A 17,233-nucleotide genomic window follows, 5' to 3' on the forward strand; every position below is an offset into this window, starting at 1 on the left:
AAACACTCTGATGTACATGCACAAAACAGAGCTGTTTAATTAATATACAGCAATATTTGTTTTACTTTTTTTTCAGACTTTAATCTCTTAAGCGACAGTTTTATTACACATTGAATACATTACAAAGACAAGATATTCAATGTTCAAACTGATTAACTTTGTTTTTATCAAATAATCATGAACTTAATTTTATCGCTGCAACACAACACGTTCCAAAAGAGCTGGGACAAGGTCATGTTGTTTACCAGTGTGTTAACATCAGCTTCAGCTTCAACTGTTCAACAGTCCGGGGTCGTAATATACGCTTCATAATGTGCCACACATTTTCAATGAGAGACAGGTCTGGACTGCAGGCAGGCCAGTCTAGTACCCGCACTCCTTTACTATGAAGCTACCCTGTTGTACCACGTGCAGAATCTGGTTTGGTATTGTCTTGCTGAAATAAGCTTCAATGAAAAAGACGTTGCTTGGATGGCAGCATATGTTTCTCCAAAACCATGTACCTCGTACCTTTCAGCATTAATGGTGCCTTCACAGATGTGTAAGTTACTCATACTATTGGCACAAACACAGCCCCATACCATTACAGATGCCGGCTTTTGAACTTGGCGTCCAAAACAGTCCGGATGGTTCTTTTCCTCTTTGGCTCAGACGACACGACGTTCGCAATTTAAAAAGAACAATGTTAAATGTTTAGAAATAAAACACTTTTCCACTTTGGATTAGTCCATCTTAGATGAGCTCAGCCCAGTGAAACCAGCCATAAAATTCTAAGTTAATTATTATTTGCTAAAAACAATAAAGTTGATCAGTTTGAACATTAAATATTTCCTTTGTAGTGTATAGAGTAGGATTTTTGACGGTTGTTTAAAAGTTGCAATCTTTGAAGGTTATCAAAATGGATCTTATGGCCAAACGTCTGTTTTAACATCACACTATTGTCAGTATAAATGTTTATTTAGTATATTTATATGTTTTGTTTCTTTTCTCTCTTTTTGTTTCAGAAAATCCTTCAGCTCCTCCCAGAGAGAATCCAGAGCCGATGGCAGTTCCATAGCATCGGTAACAAATTAGAGCTGTCTGTCAACCCTTTACAAAATGTGTTTAAAACTGGTCCAATACTTTCCCTGTGACGTGTTGCAATATATGATTTATTGGAAACATTTATATTTCAGGATTGATCTTGAAGAAGCTGTTGCACACTAGTAACTCTTTGAAGGTATTTTATTTCTTGAAAGAGTATACTTTCCTTAATTACCTTCTGGTAGTAAAATACACAAATGTATTTATACCACACCTGCTCCCATGCATAGATCCGTCGGGAAGGCGTGCGCTTGTTCCTGCTGTGGATGCAGGCATTACAGAGTAATGCTCAACGCGAGCAACTCTGCATGTTTGCCTGTCTAATTCCTGGCTTCCCGGCTCCGCTCTGCCATGGGACTCCACGCACTTTGGACACTCTGATCAATCCACCGTTGAGCTTAACTGAAAGTGAGTAGAAAGGAATTGCTGTGGTGATTACTTGCGTGGGGATATAGAATTTTATGTGTACGAAAACCTGCTCCTTAAGAAAAGAGCTAACTTTAATTCTTTGCTTAGGTGCTACCTAAATAGGATTTTCATTATTATTATGATTATTATTATTAATATAGTTCCTTTTATGGCCATGTGTCACTGGAGAGGCTTAACAATTATAATCCTTTTTCTTGACGGAAATGAAATATTTTGGACATTTAAACAAACATCTTTTAATTTTCAACCAGTGTTTCATATTGATATTGGCGAAAAGGCACAAATAATGCCCATATTTGCAAATGTTTTTTTTTGATTCAACACAAACATAATCACTCGTCTGCTTTCATGTAGTACAACAGAAAATCTAAAAATGTGTTGAAAATCAGACAATTTTCAATTAATCTCAACGATTTATCTATTGTCAAATATAATAAGTGATTAATTAATAATTGATTAGTTGTTGATTAATCGATTAACCATTTCACAGCTGAATGATCGTTTTACTTTAACTCATTCACTCCCAGCCCTTTTCAGTGAAGCAACCCCCTTCGCTCCCGGCTGTTTAACTGGATTTTGACTGATTCTGCAAGGACCATAGAATATTGTGTTCTGTTGCTATAAAAACATGGAACCTACCAAAAGAAAGATTAGAGTCTCTTCTTTCATCAGGAAAAAAAGTATATTTCTATCTGTTTCAGTTTTGTAGCAAATAGCATTAGAATATAGCTAAGTATCATCATTATTCACAAATCTGTTTTAAACTGTGGGGAAAAGAGCTTGTTGCAACATAGCCCTGGCTCATCTCTTATACTGTGCTACCACTTGCTGGCCGTATTTTGGATTAACTACCATTGCTTGAAGCCACCTCTTCATGTCAGAAACTGCATCAAAGCCTTCTGTATGCTCTTGCATAAAAAACATTTTAAAAACCCCCCTTATAAATATGTTTTTGGGAGTGAAGGACAAAGTATTAAAAACGTATTTACACGTGTTTGGGTTTGAATGAGGTAATGTGAGATTCAATTCTACCTTTCAGCTCAAGTAGCCCCAGAGGAGATCACCCCACTGGTAAATCCCCAGTCAGGTGACAAGAACCAGGAGGATCTTACCGCTTACTTTCTGGAAGCACTACTGAAATACATGGTAAACCAGGTATTATCATTATTTACTACTAACACAACTAACACAACATAACCACACAATATGGCATTTCTTTAACTTTATTTCTTTATTTACTAAATATTATTAGTAATTAACAAGTGTGATGAAACAATAAAAAAACCTAATGTCTAGCATTACTAACCTTTTATGCAGTTTTTGTTATACCTCACTGACTATTTGAATTTCCTATGTGTCATGCTCTCATTGACACACAAGCTTCCTTGTAAACAAAGGAGCTGTTCTTTACTGAACCCTATTTTTGTTGGTGTACAAAACAAGCTTGTTTTGTGTTTGTGTCTTCCAACCAGGCCAAGTCTCTCGAGTGGCGTTGTAAAGAGAATCATGAGCGTGGCTTTAGCTTCCTCTTTGGTCACTTCAGGAAGTTTTACCTTCCTCACATCTTTCCCAACTTTGCTTTAGAAACTAGTCTCTACAGCCCCATACTCGGTCAGTAAATTTAAGGGATACCTTTTTTTGAAGTGCTCAATATGCCCAACGCATAAACACATCCTTTTCCTTTCAGATGTTCCTCCAATGCGTCCAAAACCCTATTACAGTGCGGTGCGCAGGGAGCAAGATGGTGGTGAAGTTCTCTATTGCACCAAGGAAAGTTTCCTTCAGGCTCGAGTCATCTTCATCCGCTGGCTGGTTTCATTTTGGCTAGAGCCACGGTCCAACACACAGACACAAATTCCAGGGACAGAAGGTGAAAACATCCCCAAGAACATACAGGTAATACACGTCATGCGGGAGGTACTGAAGATTAAAAGGTTATAAAGGTCATAAATCCCTTTGGGTTTATTAAGACTAACATAGATGCACGAGGCTTTTATCTTCATTGAGATATTTGTAAAGTACCATTTTTGTTGTTGTTACTCTGACATTTGTGCGCGTGTATACATACAGTATGTAAACAAACATTCACATGAAAATAGGTGGTAATAAGAAAGACACATTGTTTTCATCTACAGCGAGCAGCAGCCGGGCTTGCTGCTCGCTCTGCTGGCAGCTCAGACGACGGCAGTGTCACTGGTTTGCGGCCTGACAACCATCTTGAAGGGAGCGGGAGCTCATCTGGTCCAGGGGGAAGCAGCATGGGCCTCGGTGGGGGCACTGGCCCTATGGTGGAATCCGAACAATGCCACTCCAACACATCTACATTAACAGAGCGGGAGCCCAGCTCTTCCTCACTGTGCTCTATGGATGAAGAGCAGCTGACAGATATGGAGGTGGTGAGGAGAGTCCTCACCAGCTCCAGAACGAGCATCAACTTCATCACTGAGATCTTCAGACAGGTCGGGGAGCAATTATATCAACAGTTGAGAATGTTGGACAGTGTCACTGAGCTCAACCTTTTGATTTCCTCGTAAAAATTACAGAAAACAATACATGCATTATTATGTGTGAATGGTTGACACTACTGTTACTACCACTGCAGGCATTTCTCCTTCCAATGTGTGAAGCTGCAGCAATGCGGAAAGTGGTTCGTGTTTACCAGGAGTGGATCTCCATGGAAGACAAACCAGTATTTATGAAGGAGCCGGAGGAGGGTCCGTATCCCATAGCAACAGCCAATAGTATGGACACTGGCTCAGAGAAGGATGATGAGGTGACAAATCAGATACAATCATTTATGCATTAATTAGGGGTGGGGCAGTACAGGCAATATCTCTCTCTCTCTCAAGATTATAATTTTTTTATTGATACTATTTACTTGTTAATTACTTTAATTACTGAGTAATTCAACCATTTTGAGGTAACCATAATTGAAACACAGCTCTGTCAAATGGTGAATTATCTATTGTTCATTGACTAACTGCATGCATGTGACATAATACAATTTTGAACATGTTCAAAATTTCCTTACGACAAGAAAAAACATTACAACTGTTGGTGAATGTTTAGCGCGTTTAACAAATGTTGCGACCTTGAACCGACCCTGACTAGAAATCAACATTTGCTACCTTCGCAAACACTTGCAAACGTTTTCCACTCAGTGTGATACCTGTATGAGCTTTAAGGGGCAAGGTAGGCAAGTGTATTGAGAATGCTTTTGAACATTCTCAATAGACACCTGTTGTTGCGCTGGTATTACCTTTTCAAGTCCCTCGACTGTCATGTGTACAGCAACAACTCCGGAGAAGCTTGGTCATATTGCTTGTTTCTTGAAAAGTAAGAGAGATATTTCAAGTAAAGTAAAAAAAAAAAACAACAGTTTTCAATACCTCTGTGTTGTATTCAACATGAACAGGAAGCCGATACAGTTTCTGTGTGTGGGGCAATGTGCAACAAGTGCAATAATGCTAAGTGAATTGCAAAACAGATCATTGTGGCCAATAAGGGTGTTTTGTCCTGTGCAGAACATACCAAAAAGTACTGTTTTACCCGTTCCCAGTATTAATGTCCTTTACCTACCATAAATGACCAGAATAATGTTTTTCCTTTGCCACTGTAAGTACTGTAATGGATTTTTTTTTAATATATACAGTATTTCTAATATTAAACAGCAGCCATTGTTCTTTTAGAATTTTCAAGGCAATGTCCCCAATACCAAATTTTAGCCCCCCCAAAATATTTTCTGTGATTGGAAAAAGTCTTTATTATACACTGGGCTATACCCTATTGAAAAAGCGAAACTGGAACCTTTTCGACAGGGTGTTTTTTTTTTGTGTGTGCTATTGTATCTTTGGAACTTTTCCATCTAAGGAATAACATAACCACTTACTAAGAAACACCACATCTTCCAATTTTTTTTCTTTGTGTGTGTGTCATCTACCATTAGTCAGAATTTTGTATATTCATAGTGCAAAAGTTTGGTCCAAAAGTTAGTTTGCTGGTCCTTAACTTGCCTGCATATGTTTTCTCTCCTAAGGGAATAGATAAAATGATCGATAGTGAATTATTGGAGTATAGCGTTCATGCAGGAGTTCAGACTACGTTACAGGTATGGATGTCATACAAAAATACTGATCACAAGTCTTAGAAATACCTTGCTGAACTTTGCCTTGTGGGTCTACATAACATAACAGTTGTGTCTTCTATCTAGGTATTTATTACTCATTCTGCCAACGTTTTTTTAATGGAGCCAGCCAACGATATCAAGTTCCTTTTGGAGGAGCATGTCGACATGTGCAAGCGAGTCTTAAATATCTACCGAAGTCTTGTCATGCATGAGACCATGGATCAGAAAACATGGTAATGACAAAATATGGACACATTGGGTCTTCACTTGTTTATGGCAAATACGTATATCAAATAATAAAAAAAATCAAGCTACTTGTAATCATAATCTTGTAATATTTAATATTCATTCAATCATTCACCATGTGTAAAAATACATGGCTCGGAAATTAAATTTTATCTATCACTTCTACTTGCTACTCTGTTTAAAAATATTTAGATTTATTATTAATGGATGGGTGGATTAACTTCTATTTGTAGGGAGCAGGTCTTACTTGTTCTACTGAGAGTAACAGAGTCTGTGATGAAGAGGCCTCCGTCCATTATGCCCCAGGGCAAGAAGAACAACACACTGTCAGGAAGACTGGCTGGCCCTATCTTTCAGGTACCGATACATAGCACATGCTGGAGACCAGAGAGGGGGACCGAGTGGGGCTGTCATAAAAAAATAGAAAACACCAAAACAGAATGCTTTTAATTTACATTCTTTTTCTAAGATGATCTTATTATATTTCATTACTCTCTCTTTACAGACATTGATTGTAGCCTGGATTAAGGGGAATTTAAATGTCTACATCAGCAGAGAGCTATGGGATGACCTCCTCTCTGTCCTCTCTTCTCTTACCTGCTGGGAGGAGCTGGTAACTGAATGGTCCCTCACGATGGAGACTCTCACAAAGGTAAAAAAACAAACAAACAAAAACTAATGTTCCTTACATCAATCATTCGACACAATATGCTACACATATTATATCATTATTCTCACACTGGATCTATACTTCAAGCCTACCTATTGTTGTTGCTTAGGTGTTGGCCAGGAACCTGTACAGTGTTGATTTGAATGAACTACCCCTGGACAAACTCAGTGAGCAAAAACAGAAGAAACACAAAGGAAAAGGTTAGTCTCTGAAAAGCCCATTATTTCTGTTTACAAAAAAAAGACACACAAACAAACACACAAACGAACTAACATTTGAAAAATGGCAGATGTTTTATTTTAGTGCAACTGCAGTTCAGGGGAAATGTCCTCAGTTTTTCAGTAATTTTCATCAAATTTTAGGTGCCAACTATTTCACAAAACTTGACAAAAATGTGACATTTATATATATTTATTGCATTTTAATAAAAAAAAGCATAAAAACTCAATTATTATTTATGTGAGTATGGATATGACATTTTAAGTGTAGCCAAAATACGGTAAATGCTAGTGATATGTATGTGTTGCATTGTGTGATTTTACATTTTATTTTACAGTACTCGCCCCTGAAAGCTCGGGATCTCTGCTGTGAATAATGAAAATGCGCAAGTAATTGACAAGGCCACAAGATGTCACTAAAATATTGCTTTACTATTAGCCAGGCTTTGGTGTTTCTGAAAGAACAGAAAATTAGGGTCCCTCACTTACACAAAAAATCTGCAAACAGTTGAATTTACGAGTAGCAAAATGCGAACAGGCGGAGGAACACAGTAGTGTTCAATACATGGTTTTAGATTAATAGTCCTTTGAGGATCACAGAGATCGATTTGTGTGTAAACTTGTTAACTAGTTTTCTTTTGGAACACCTAAAAAAATTGTGTTTTGTCAACAAAGAGTATTCTTAAAATTTGATTAGGTTATATCCAGTTAAAGGCAATGTCAGTTTAATAAAGGTGACATTAGGGCTGACCTTATTGAAAAACTGTCTTTGAACTTTTATGGTTCATATACAGTATTATAAACAATTTGATATATTTAATCCCTATGTATACAACTGTGAAATTAGTTAAAAAAATATAACAATACCTAAGTTCATTTTGCTGCACATTAATTTATTTTACTGTTAACCTAACTATATTCTCCTAAAGATGTATTACATATTATGTACTTATAGTATTCTCACAATACTTCAGGTATAGGTTCAGAAGGCCAGCGGCAGATAGTGGATCGTTCCTTCTCTAAAGGTTGGAGCAGAGACCAACCAGGTCAAGCAGCTGCCATGAGACAACGCAGTGCCACAACGGCTGGATCTCCAGGCATCGAAAAGGCCCGGAGTATTGTCCGCCAAAAGACTGTAGGTGAGTGTCTCACCTGGTGGATGAACGTTCTCCTTATCCTAAACTTTAGGGGTGGTCACATTCATTGCAGTTGCATTTCTGAAATTGCAACATGACTCACTCTTTCTCATTCATGCGCTGACTCGCTTTACTAAGCAGCTTAGCCTTTTAAAGAGAGTTACTCAATAATCAAAAAACATTCACAAATGGGCCATTCACAAAAGTTGAGCCAATCATTTTCTTTGTAGGCAGTAAGGAATAGCTATGGAGTTCCCATGGCAACTGAGTTTAACAGCCAAATGGATCACTCCTTTCTTTTGACTTAAAGTCAGTCCTTGTTATTTCCTCTCTGACAGAAATCTTTGATTTAAAAAAAAACAAACAATTTTTTTGCTGTTGTTCCTCCTGTTCAATGAAATTGTTTTAATCAAATCATTCAGCTGTGGCTTTTTGATTGAAATGAAGAATACTGAATTATGACAGCATTTTGGGACCTTTTGGGTCTTAAACAAGTCATTCTGTAACTTTCCTCATGAGTTCACATTTTAAGGGGACAGTGATTAATTCGTTAAAACAATAGACCCGACTTCAATAGTCATACTGGCCTTGTAGAAAAAAATGCAATACTTTTAACTGGTACAGAATTATAGTTTTGGGAGTGATATGTTACTTTTTTTGTTTCCTATCACAAGTCAACCTTAAAAGCAGTATTTTTGTTCAACTAAAACTAAAATGTATTTGATAGCAGTGTGATTAACTGGTATTAGTGAAGATGTACCCGGCCTCTCACCATATGTCAGCTTGGATCCAGCCTTGACTTACTCGTAAGTAGTCCATTGAAGTAGTTTGCCAGAAAAAAAAATGATTGTCTAAACATATTTTATTATCACTTCTCTGAACCTGTAATGTGGGGGTTGAGATTGACATTGTAGAGTAATGTAAAATTAAAAAAATAAAATAAGTAAAATTTATAAGCAATTTATCCGCAAATTCAGCAGCCCCCCTCCATTAATTTATACTTACCTAAACTAAGATCCGTTTCTTATGGTTAAGCATTTTTCATTTGTTTGCGAGAGGTGGGAGAGGGCGAGTACAATGGTGCATGTGAAAGCACTGGATCCTCATTGTAAATCTCCGGAGCCTTTTCTGGTGGTCCCGACTGGTGCCTGCAGGCTAGCAGTTGAATCCAATGGGCACCACAGCTGGGGAGATCCGCCAGAATGGCCTGGCATGCATCCCCAGGCATTACCGGGCAACGTCACCCTGTCCAGCCAACCAATTTCTTGCACATGGCTCACACACACCTTGCTGGATGCAAGTTTTGGCATTGAAAATACATTTTGGCATTAAAAAAAAAAGTACAGACAACTAAACAAGTATTGCATAAAAAAGATTCCATTCCAAAATTACTTTTTGGGTTTAGATTCACATAGCATCCACCAACAAACACCCTTGGATCACATTGAGTGTGGGCCCCAAGTGACTCGCTCGCTGCCAGCTGCTCTTGCTTGATTTTGACAATTTATTAATAATGCCACAGATTGCCTAACTTGAAATAATACTACAGTATATGCTGCATACAATGCACTTTTTATCGTGTTGCAAAATACAGGGTGTTTTTAATGTGGAATTCAGTATGTTAAAAAAAAGTTACTTGGAAAATGTTAATATTAATACTGTTAAGATGTTATTGATGTTAAGGGAAATAATAGATGTAGGACTAATTATAGTATGTTGCTGTGGACTGTGTTCTTGTTGTAAGGGTGGCTAGAGATTTAAAACTTCAAAGGTATCATGTTCATTTATGAAAAGATAATTGTTGGGCCATTTTGTCTTGAGAGAAGCAGCCCTGCTGAGATTTCCAATGAGAGATGTGCTAACACCTTCTTGCAGGACACTTTTTATTTGGTGTGATTGTGACTGCATGTTCAGTGTGTTGGATTCTTTTTAAGATGACTGTACTGGGCTTCTCAGAGGAGATACTAGCTGTCACCTACCATTTTTGCTACAACTCACTCCTCCGTCACCTTTCCTTTCTCTTCACCTCACTTTCCCCCTTTTTTTCTTTTCTATTTATTTTCCCAAACACATGGTGTACGTACATGTTCTGTACATCCACTTCATCTTACCTCAACTCCCACAACACTTCCACTGCCTTATTTCTTTCCCTACATTCCTTACCCTCTCCCCCTTCTTTTGTATCTCTTCTGCGTGTTCCTCCTACCTCTTCAGCCCTGCGAAGCTGTTCTACAGGGGACTCTCTGCTGTCCTCAGCCTTTATCCGCAGTGCCAAGAGTGCTCCTGCTCTGGCTCCGCCTCTACCTGTCCTCCTCCACCACCACCACCCTTTACTACCCCCCCTTGCCGACCAGCTGGCAGGTACACTCTCTTTGCACTTCCTTCTGCCTGCTTTCTGCCTGCTGTGTGCCTGGAGTCATCACACATCTGTCAAACAAATGTATGCTTGTGTATATCAGTTTGTCCCTTCTGCATTAGTAAAGAAATGGACTGACTGCTACTAGTCCATCGTGGATGACTTAACTCTTTCACCCTTTTGTTTGTGGGCTGTTTGAGGGCTTTAAGACAGTTCTTTAAGTGGTAGTATACATTTTTCACTTACCTGCCTGCTCACACGGATGCATGTTCTGACATTCATTTTGTCTTTATGTATTCTCAATCATTGTCAATATTAACAGTTCAGAAAATTGTTCTTTAGAACATGAATAAGATTGGTAACCCTGGTACTTTGCATACTCCTCAGCATGTCTTGTTGAGTCCAGCAATGTTGACTTCTTGAGCATTGCAACTTTCCCTGTGTATTCAAGACATGTCGGGGTGCCCCTGTGCTTGAAATAAAATAATCAATCTCCTGTTTTTCTTGAAACTATCTCATCACCAACATTTCTCTTTGTGGCAGGTTTTGAAAGACATGATTAGAACTGGGAGACAGGATATCTTTTCCTTCCTCTTGGTGTCATTTTCAAATTGTGTTTCGCCAAAAGCTGTTGAGCCTGAGCTATGGTAGCCAACGATAACAACAACAACACACAATACGCCCAGAATAATGACATGGCAAAGACCATTGGGGCTTCACTAGTATCAAACTTTGATGTCAAGTAGGGGCTACAACACATCATCCTGCAATGGCCCCTCGGCCGCGAGTTCGAGAGCCTTGACCCAGGGTTGCTTTGTAAAAACAATAAATCAATAAATCTAAAAAAAATGTAGGGGCACTGAGCTATTGAAGGAATTTCACAATAACCCTCTAAAATATAAATGATGTGTGTGTCTTGTGAATTTTCACCTCAAGTTTAGTCCCTTAAAAACAGTATGATTATTTATTTATTGCAAATCGCATTGCCACAACAGCAAAGCGTGATGAAATTAAAGGTTTTTGTCTTTAACATCTTTTTAGATGAAACATCCACAAGGTGAAGATGATAAGATAAATTCTCAAGGAGTTCTCTAAAATATGACCTCTATAGAAGGCCAAAATGGTGCCAAATTCTATTCACAATGGCAGACTTCCTTTTAGGTTTAGCATATGGCTATTAAAGACTTTTTTTGTAGGCCTTTGGCTCTATGATCCCGTAAATGTGTAAAAATGGGCTAAAATAGTTTTTGTTTTGTTTTTAAATTGTTTTCATTTTTTTTATTTAAAAAAAATACAAAAGACACACAAAAAAGACAACAAATCTGACCAACAGTCTTTACCAAAGATTATCTAGCCAAGAGAAATACAATTCATCACAACACAAAAACCAAACTCCACGAATATAAACCAACAATCCCCGAGAAACCAAACCATAAAAACAAACCATAAAAACAAACCAAAAAAACGATCTGCCAGACAAGTTAAACCAAGGTCTATGTAAATAAAACAAATGTAATTCTGTCAACACACAAAAAAACACATCACAGACATGACCAAAAAACTCAAAACATACAGTACTTGTTAGAAATAAACATATTCCCATAACCTACAGATATATACACGTACACATATCCTACTCCACTCTCACACATATAAGCACAAACACAATATATTCCTGATGCTAATTTCAACATACAAGAGAAAGAAAAAAAAAACATTCAGAAGACCAAAAAAAGAAGACAATAATTTATAGAAATGGTAAGTAAATAATATATTTTAATACACTAATTTAACTCAATAATGCTAATAGTATAGGGTTAATTACAGGGCCTCAAATATTTGCTTCCAAACAATATCAAACGTTTTTTGTTTATTATTGTCCGCTGATATAGTTCTCTCAATATTTAATTAAATATTTCAATTTACTTATTCCTGGAGGGTCTGTATTTTCCCAATGTTGTAACAATAACTTCTTATAAACTAATGAAGAAAATGAAAGTTGCCATCCCACTGGATATTAAATTGTTTTCACATTTTGAAGTACCGTAAGCAAAAATCTCTTTTTACAGACAATAGAAATCCAACCCTGAATATCAATCCAGGTTTCATGTATTTTTCCACAGTACCAAAAGGAATGATTAAGAGAATCGCTTTTTCGACACTTTAAACAAGTAGGAGGGGAAGATGAATCAAATGTATGAATTTTATCCCTGCTATAATAAATTATTGTCATTAATTTATGCTGGATTAAAAAATGGGCCAAAATTGTACATGTAAATATTCATATCTCACTTCATGTACATTTTAGGATATGGCTATTAGTGACTTTTTGTACATCGCTGGGCACTTAACATGCCTAACAATTTTTGTAGCCATTGGTACAGAGATATAGGCCATCTCTGGGGACGCTACAGGACCCCCTCCCCTTTTTTTTTTCCTTCTTCCTTATAACCATGTATGGCAGCTTTAAAATACTTCCAGTAGTTCTTTAAAAAACATTATATAATAATAATAATAATAATAATAATGGTAGTAGTAGTAGTAGTAGTAATAGCAGTCGCTGCTAATTCGGTTGGTACTACCAAATAGATGCATATAACCAGAGCTGGGCAATTTCGTTAATCGTCAATTCCCTTCGATGACAATGCCCACCTTTTGCCAAGTGCTTCCGCATATTTGCCGAATGCTTTATGACACAAAGCAAAATGAGAGGGACCGTCTGTACTCACCCTGATCGATAGACATAAAAGTGCTTCAGTCGGTGTCAGTCCATGAATTTTTTTTAAAGATTCGCGTCATTGTTCTCTCGCCAAAAGGTGGGCGTCATCATTGATGGGACGTGACAATTAATGGAAATGGCCAGCTCTGTATATAGCCGTTATTGAATGAACTTTGAACGGCAACTACATTGAATGTTTTCTAGTCTTACAGTAGTCTTATCTACCTATGTATATTTTTTTTTGTTAAAATTTCCCCAGAACGCAACTTAGAATTAGCAAAATCAAAATGACAACTACATGGATAAAAAGGGGCAACACTGGATATAGTGTCAAACTCATCATGTTTTTTGACGTGCACTTTTCTCTTTTGTATGTTTTTTTTGGTGAATATATAGTAGTACTAATTCACACTAATATGACATTATCTGCCCATTTACCAGACCTGGAGGACCCGCCAATTACGCTGACATCCCGCCCATCTCGGATGCGCCACTCATCCCAGAGCGATGAGACCCCTCCGACCTCCTGTTCGGAAGTCTTCCAGGGAGGAGCTTGTGAGCCGGATAACCCAGCCCCTTCATCGCTTGCAAGGAGCAGCAGTGCCTCTGACATCATGGAGCCTTTTATCGCCGAACGGGTTAAAGGTGAAGACCCACAGGGGGATCCCAGTACCATTCCAAATCCCTGTCATGCCACTGATACTACCTTAGTTGCAACCAATAGCTATGCAGCTCAACCACTCCCACATCCTTTCCACTCCTCCTCTCCTACCCCTTTTTCACTCCCCAATGGTGTTGTTTCCTCAACCTCAGAGGGACTAAATGATGCAAGTGAGTATGGCCACATTGGCTGTCAAAGCCGAGGTTCAGGTTCTGATTGGGTAAGCGACTGGGATTCTGCCTTTACATTTTGTTCAGATAAGGAGAATGATGTCGAGGAGAATGAAGTTGGCACTTTACCAAATGAGGATGATTTGTTCTCCTCAATTAGGGATTATTTTACTCACAAAGCATCTGAGAGAAATGAGGCAGCTAGATTAGCAGCAAGTCTTGCATCAGAAAGTGATATTCGAACTTGTGTACCAGTGAAAACTGATACTATCGGGGAAACATTCATACGAGAGCCACAAAAGGTGGTTGACAGACAGATTTCTAAGGAAGATAGGCAGGTAAGTAATTCAGTTCGACACAGCAGTGTTGACTCAACAGAGGAGAATGAGGCAGAACAGCGTAGCATCTACGAGTGTCTTGAAATGCAGTGTCAGTGGCCATCGCTTGGTGTGAAAGAGAGCTTAGAAGGACACCATGATGAGAAAAACAAAGGGGAAGTAGGTGGAGGAAACACAACCCAAGGAGCAGATTGGGAAGGAAAAGGTGATTATTGGAGGGAAATGGGAGGAGACAAAAATGATGATAAAGACACAGCCACAAGCAAAAAGCCCTGTTTAACTCGATCAGACCCTAACACAGCAGAATCTACCAGTGAAGCAATTCAAACACCTCAAATGTCAGACTCAGCCAAGCCCAAGATGACCCGCAACACTAAAAAGCATCACTCCGGTGGTGTCCATGTTAGTTTCAGACCTTCCACTGAGTCAGTCCAGTTCCACAACCCCCTTGAGAATAAAGAAGCCCACTGGAAAGCCAGGTTGCGTCGGCTTAGTCACTTTCACACTCATAGCCACTCGGCTGGTGAGAGGCCAGGACCTGGTACAGGAACAGGGGGGAAGCAGGGAGCAGGCAGTGCAGGTAAGTTTGGCTCTGTGGCTGCTATTGGTCACAAAGGAGGGGGCCATGAGAGACTGCCAGATGTCATTAGGGCTCAAGGTACATCAGTTGTTGGAGACCTGGAAAACAGGACTGGCACTGCAGCAGGGGACAAGGACAAACAGCATCCAGAATCATGTGTGGGATCCAATCCGATGCATGAGACCCACTTTGAGGTCTTAACGAGCAGTTCTGGTGCGCCATCAGGTGTGCGAGGCCGATTGGGACGGTCTGCCTTGCGTTCTCGGGCTTCCCGCTCTCGCTCCCAGGAGCCTGGCAGCTCTGTCTCCCGACACCACCAAGGGGCTCTTCTTGGTGGTGTGTATAAGACCGTGGTTCATGCTTTGTCCACCAAGCCCCGTCCCCGAGGTCAGGGGTCGTCCCAAGGTTCGTCGCCACAGCGGCAAGGGCGGGCTGCAATGGGTGATGCTTCACTAAGAGACCTCTACTCCCATGTCCTGGGCTACTTTGGACGAAAGTCTACCACGCCAGGTGAGGATCGCAGTGGACAAAGTGCTCACATCAGGCACAACACCACCAGAGGAAAAGACAAATACTCACTAAACACAAACATCAACAACCATTTTTTCCTTTGTGGCTGTTTAACTGGTTTGTTATGATGGAATGACTTTTTTTTGGGGCTGAAACTCATTACCTTGCTGCTGGACTGACAGTGTTTCCTCTTGAACATGAGCCCCTCCTCCAGCCTGCCACCTACTGAAGACCCCTCCTCCTCCCATAACTTTCCCCTATCTGAGAGGCCCTCTTCTCCTCTTGCTGTCCTCTTTCTCAGGGTTGTGGGATTTTGATGTCCTTTCTTCCCCCGTTGTCCTCCCCCGCTCGCCATAAAATTGCATGTGTCCTCTTTTGTTCCTACTTCACCTCCTTCCGGGACTGCCTCAACTCCACAGAAGAAAACAATAGTCCACTCTTTTTTTTTTCTTCTTTTTTTTAAGCATACAACTCCACTTATAAGTCTTTTAATTTTTGCATTGTGTTTACAATATATTTTGGTGCAAAATAACCTTTTTTTTGCAGTTAAAATGATACCTGCTTTAATAATAATAACTAAGCAACTATATTTTTGTAGTTCCCTCCTAAACCACTAGAATGCAGCATAAATCTTGGTGATTAAGACCATCCTCCTAATTTGTGGCACACAAGTACTGTACATGTATCCAATAATCTTCTCAAAATCTCTTTTATATAGTTTACGTATATAAAAATTGTGCTGCACTGTATTTTATTTCATAAAACAGGTGCATGGTTAACTGTACATTTGAATCAGCTGCAAATTTTTATTTATTAGAAGTGTGAGGACAACTGCTAAATAGGTTTCATGGATTTATTCTTAAAGTGTAGTGACTCAAACAGATTAACTTTTAATATAGTTTTGTATAGTTTCTTTGCTAATTTGTGCCAAGTATTGTCCAGGCATTTATTTATCCATTTGTTCGGTTTCTCATGTGCATGATGCCGCAGTGAGTTCCATTTTTTATTTTTATTTTTTGCTTAATGAAAGATGTCATACATAGATATAATCAACATATATATTATGGTTATTCCTATGTCTGTTTGTTTGGCCTTTGAGTTTGTTTGATTCTGTGGCTTCTGATGGCTCTATGAATTCTTAAGGCGCCTGCTCTAACTGTAAAACCATAATTGCACTAAACATTTGCATGACTCCATACATAAATTTAGTTGGCAACTATTAAAAGGCTATGGGTAACATATACACTATAGGGGCAAAAACTGTTGAGAAATACTACTAATTCTACTCATGAAGGCAAGCTTGGATGACTTTGGTGTGGAAGAGCCCATACTGCAATCTCCTGTAACACTTTGTGATGAACACAGCATCAATAAACAGTGACCTAACAATTGGCCTTGATGAATGGCTTTCATAAATCTTTCCAAAAAAAAAAATCTTTCCGAAAGAGAGCTGAGACACTAGCCATATGCCAACTCATTACTCTCACTTTCTGATAAATGTATCAACAGTTATGTCCATATGGTGTCTATGCAGGATTGGGAAATCGTCTAAAGAACTCCATAGTGGATTTATCCTTTAGCATGCTACTAAACTCCCAGTTTCTCCTGATGCTTTGACTTTTAGAAACTTTGTATTCTTTACTCTTTTTTTTAATAATTTTTTTTAGCCTTAGTACCCATACTTCCCCTAGCAATAATAACGGTGAGATTATCTGATAAATCTTATAGACATCAGATTACTACTATTTGAAAATCACTGCTAAATTCGCTGGTACATTCTGTGAAATTGTTGGGGGGCCACATTGGAAAGGTGCTCACTTCTCGTATTCAGCGTGTGCCAGTCCGAGGTGACTGTGATTTGTTGTACTTGATTTGAGTTCCCAGTGCAAGGCTCCTCAACTCCTCTTGTTGGAGAAGAAGAGTTTATGAACCTCACATGTTCTGTTTGGTTTAGCACATGATCTGGGCCTTGTCTGCTGAAAGAAGTTTTT

At 38.8% G+C, this 17,233-nt stretch overlaps 1 protein-coding gene across 11 annotated transcripts in view; it reads left to right on the forward strand.

Moving 5' to 3' along the window:
* Positions 1-17,233, forward strand: part of ralgapa1 (Ral GTPase activating protein catalytic subunit alpha 1) — an 85,835-nt gene that overhangs the window by 9,869 nt on the left and 58,733 nt on the right. For 5 of the 11 annotated variants that reach the window (XR_013295196.1, XM_077574170.1, XM_077574333.1 and 2 more), the window contains exons 4-19: positions 1,005-1,062; positions 1,176-1,219; positions 1,314-1,491; positions 2,552-2,667; positions 2,985-3,123; positions 3,200-3,408; positions 3,648-3,971; positions 4,115-4,285; positions 5,549-5,620; positions 5,723-5,871; positions 6,118-6,241; positions 6,390-6,536; positions 6,664-6,754; positions 7,747-7,911; positions 10,123-10,269; positions 13,425-15,242. Coding sequence is in view for 10 of the 11 variants with exons in the window: in XM_077574170.1 (XP_077430296.1) it covers positions 1,005-1,062; positions 1,176-1,219; positions 1,314-1,491; positions 2,552-2,667; positions 2,985-3,123; positions 3,200-3,408; positions 3,648-3,971; positions 4,115-4,285; positions 5,549-5,620; positions 5,723-5,871; positions 6,118-6,241; positions 6,390-6,536; positions 6,664-6,754; positions 7,747-7,911; positions 10,123-10,269; positions 13,425-15,242 (3,952 nt within the window). In the remaining variant the exon portion in view is untranslated. The remainder of the gene's footprint in view (positions 1-1,004; positions 1,063-1,175; positions 1,220-1,313; positions 1,492-2,551; positions 2,668-2,984; positions 3,124-3,199; positions 3,409-3,647; positions 3,972-4,114; positions 4,286-5,548; positions 5,621-5,722; positions 5,872-6,117; positions 6,242-6,389; positions 6,537-6,663; positions 6,755-7,746; positions 7,912-10,122; positions 10,270-13,424; positions 15,243-17,233) is intronic. The other 6 variants (XM_077574692.1, XM_077574949.1, XM_077574779.1 and 3 more) reach the window with 4 other exon arrangements.

This window comes from Vanacampus margaritifer, chromosome 1 (assembly GCF_051991255.1).
Source record: "Vanacampus margaritifer isolate UIUO_Vmar chromosome 1, RoL_Vmar_1.0, whole genome shotgun sequence".
Taxonomy (NCBI): Eukaryota; Metazoa; Chordata; class Actinopteri; order Syngnathiformes; family Syngnathidae; genus Vanacampus; species Vanacampus margaritifer.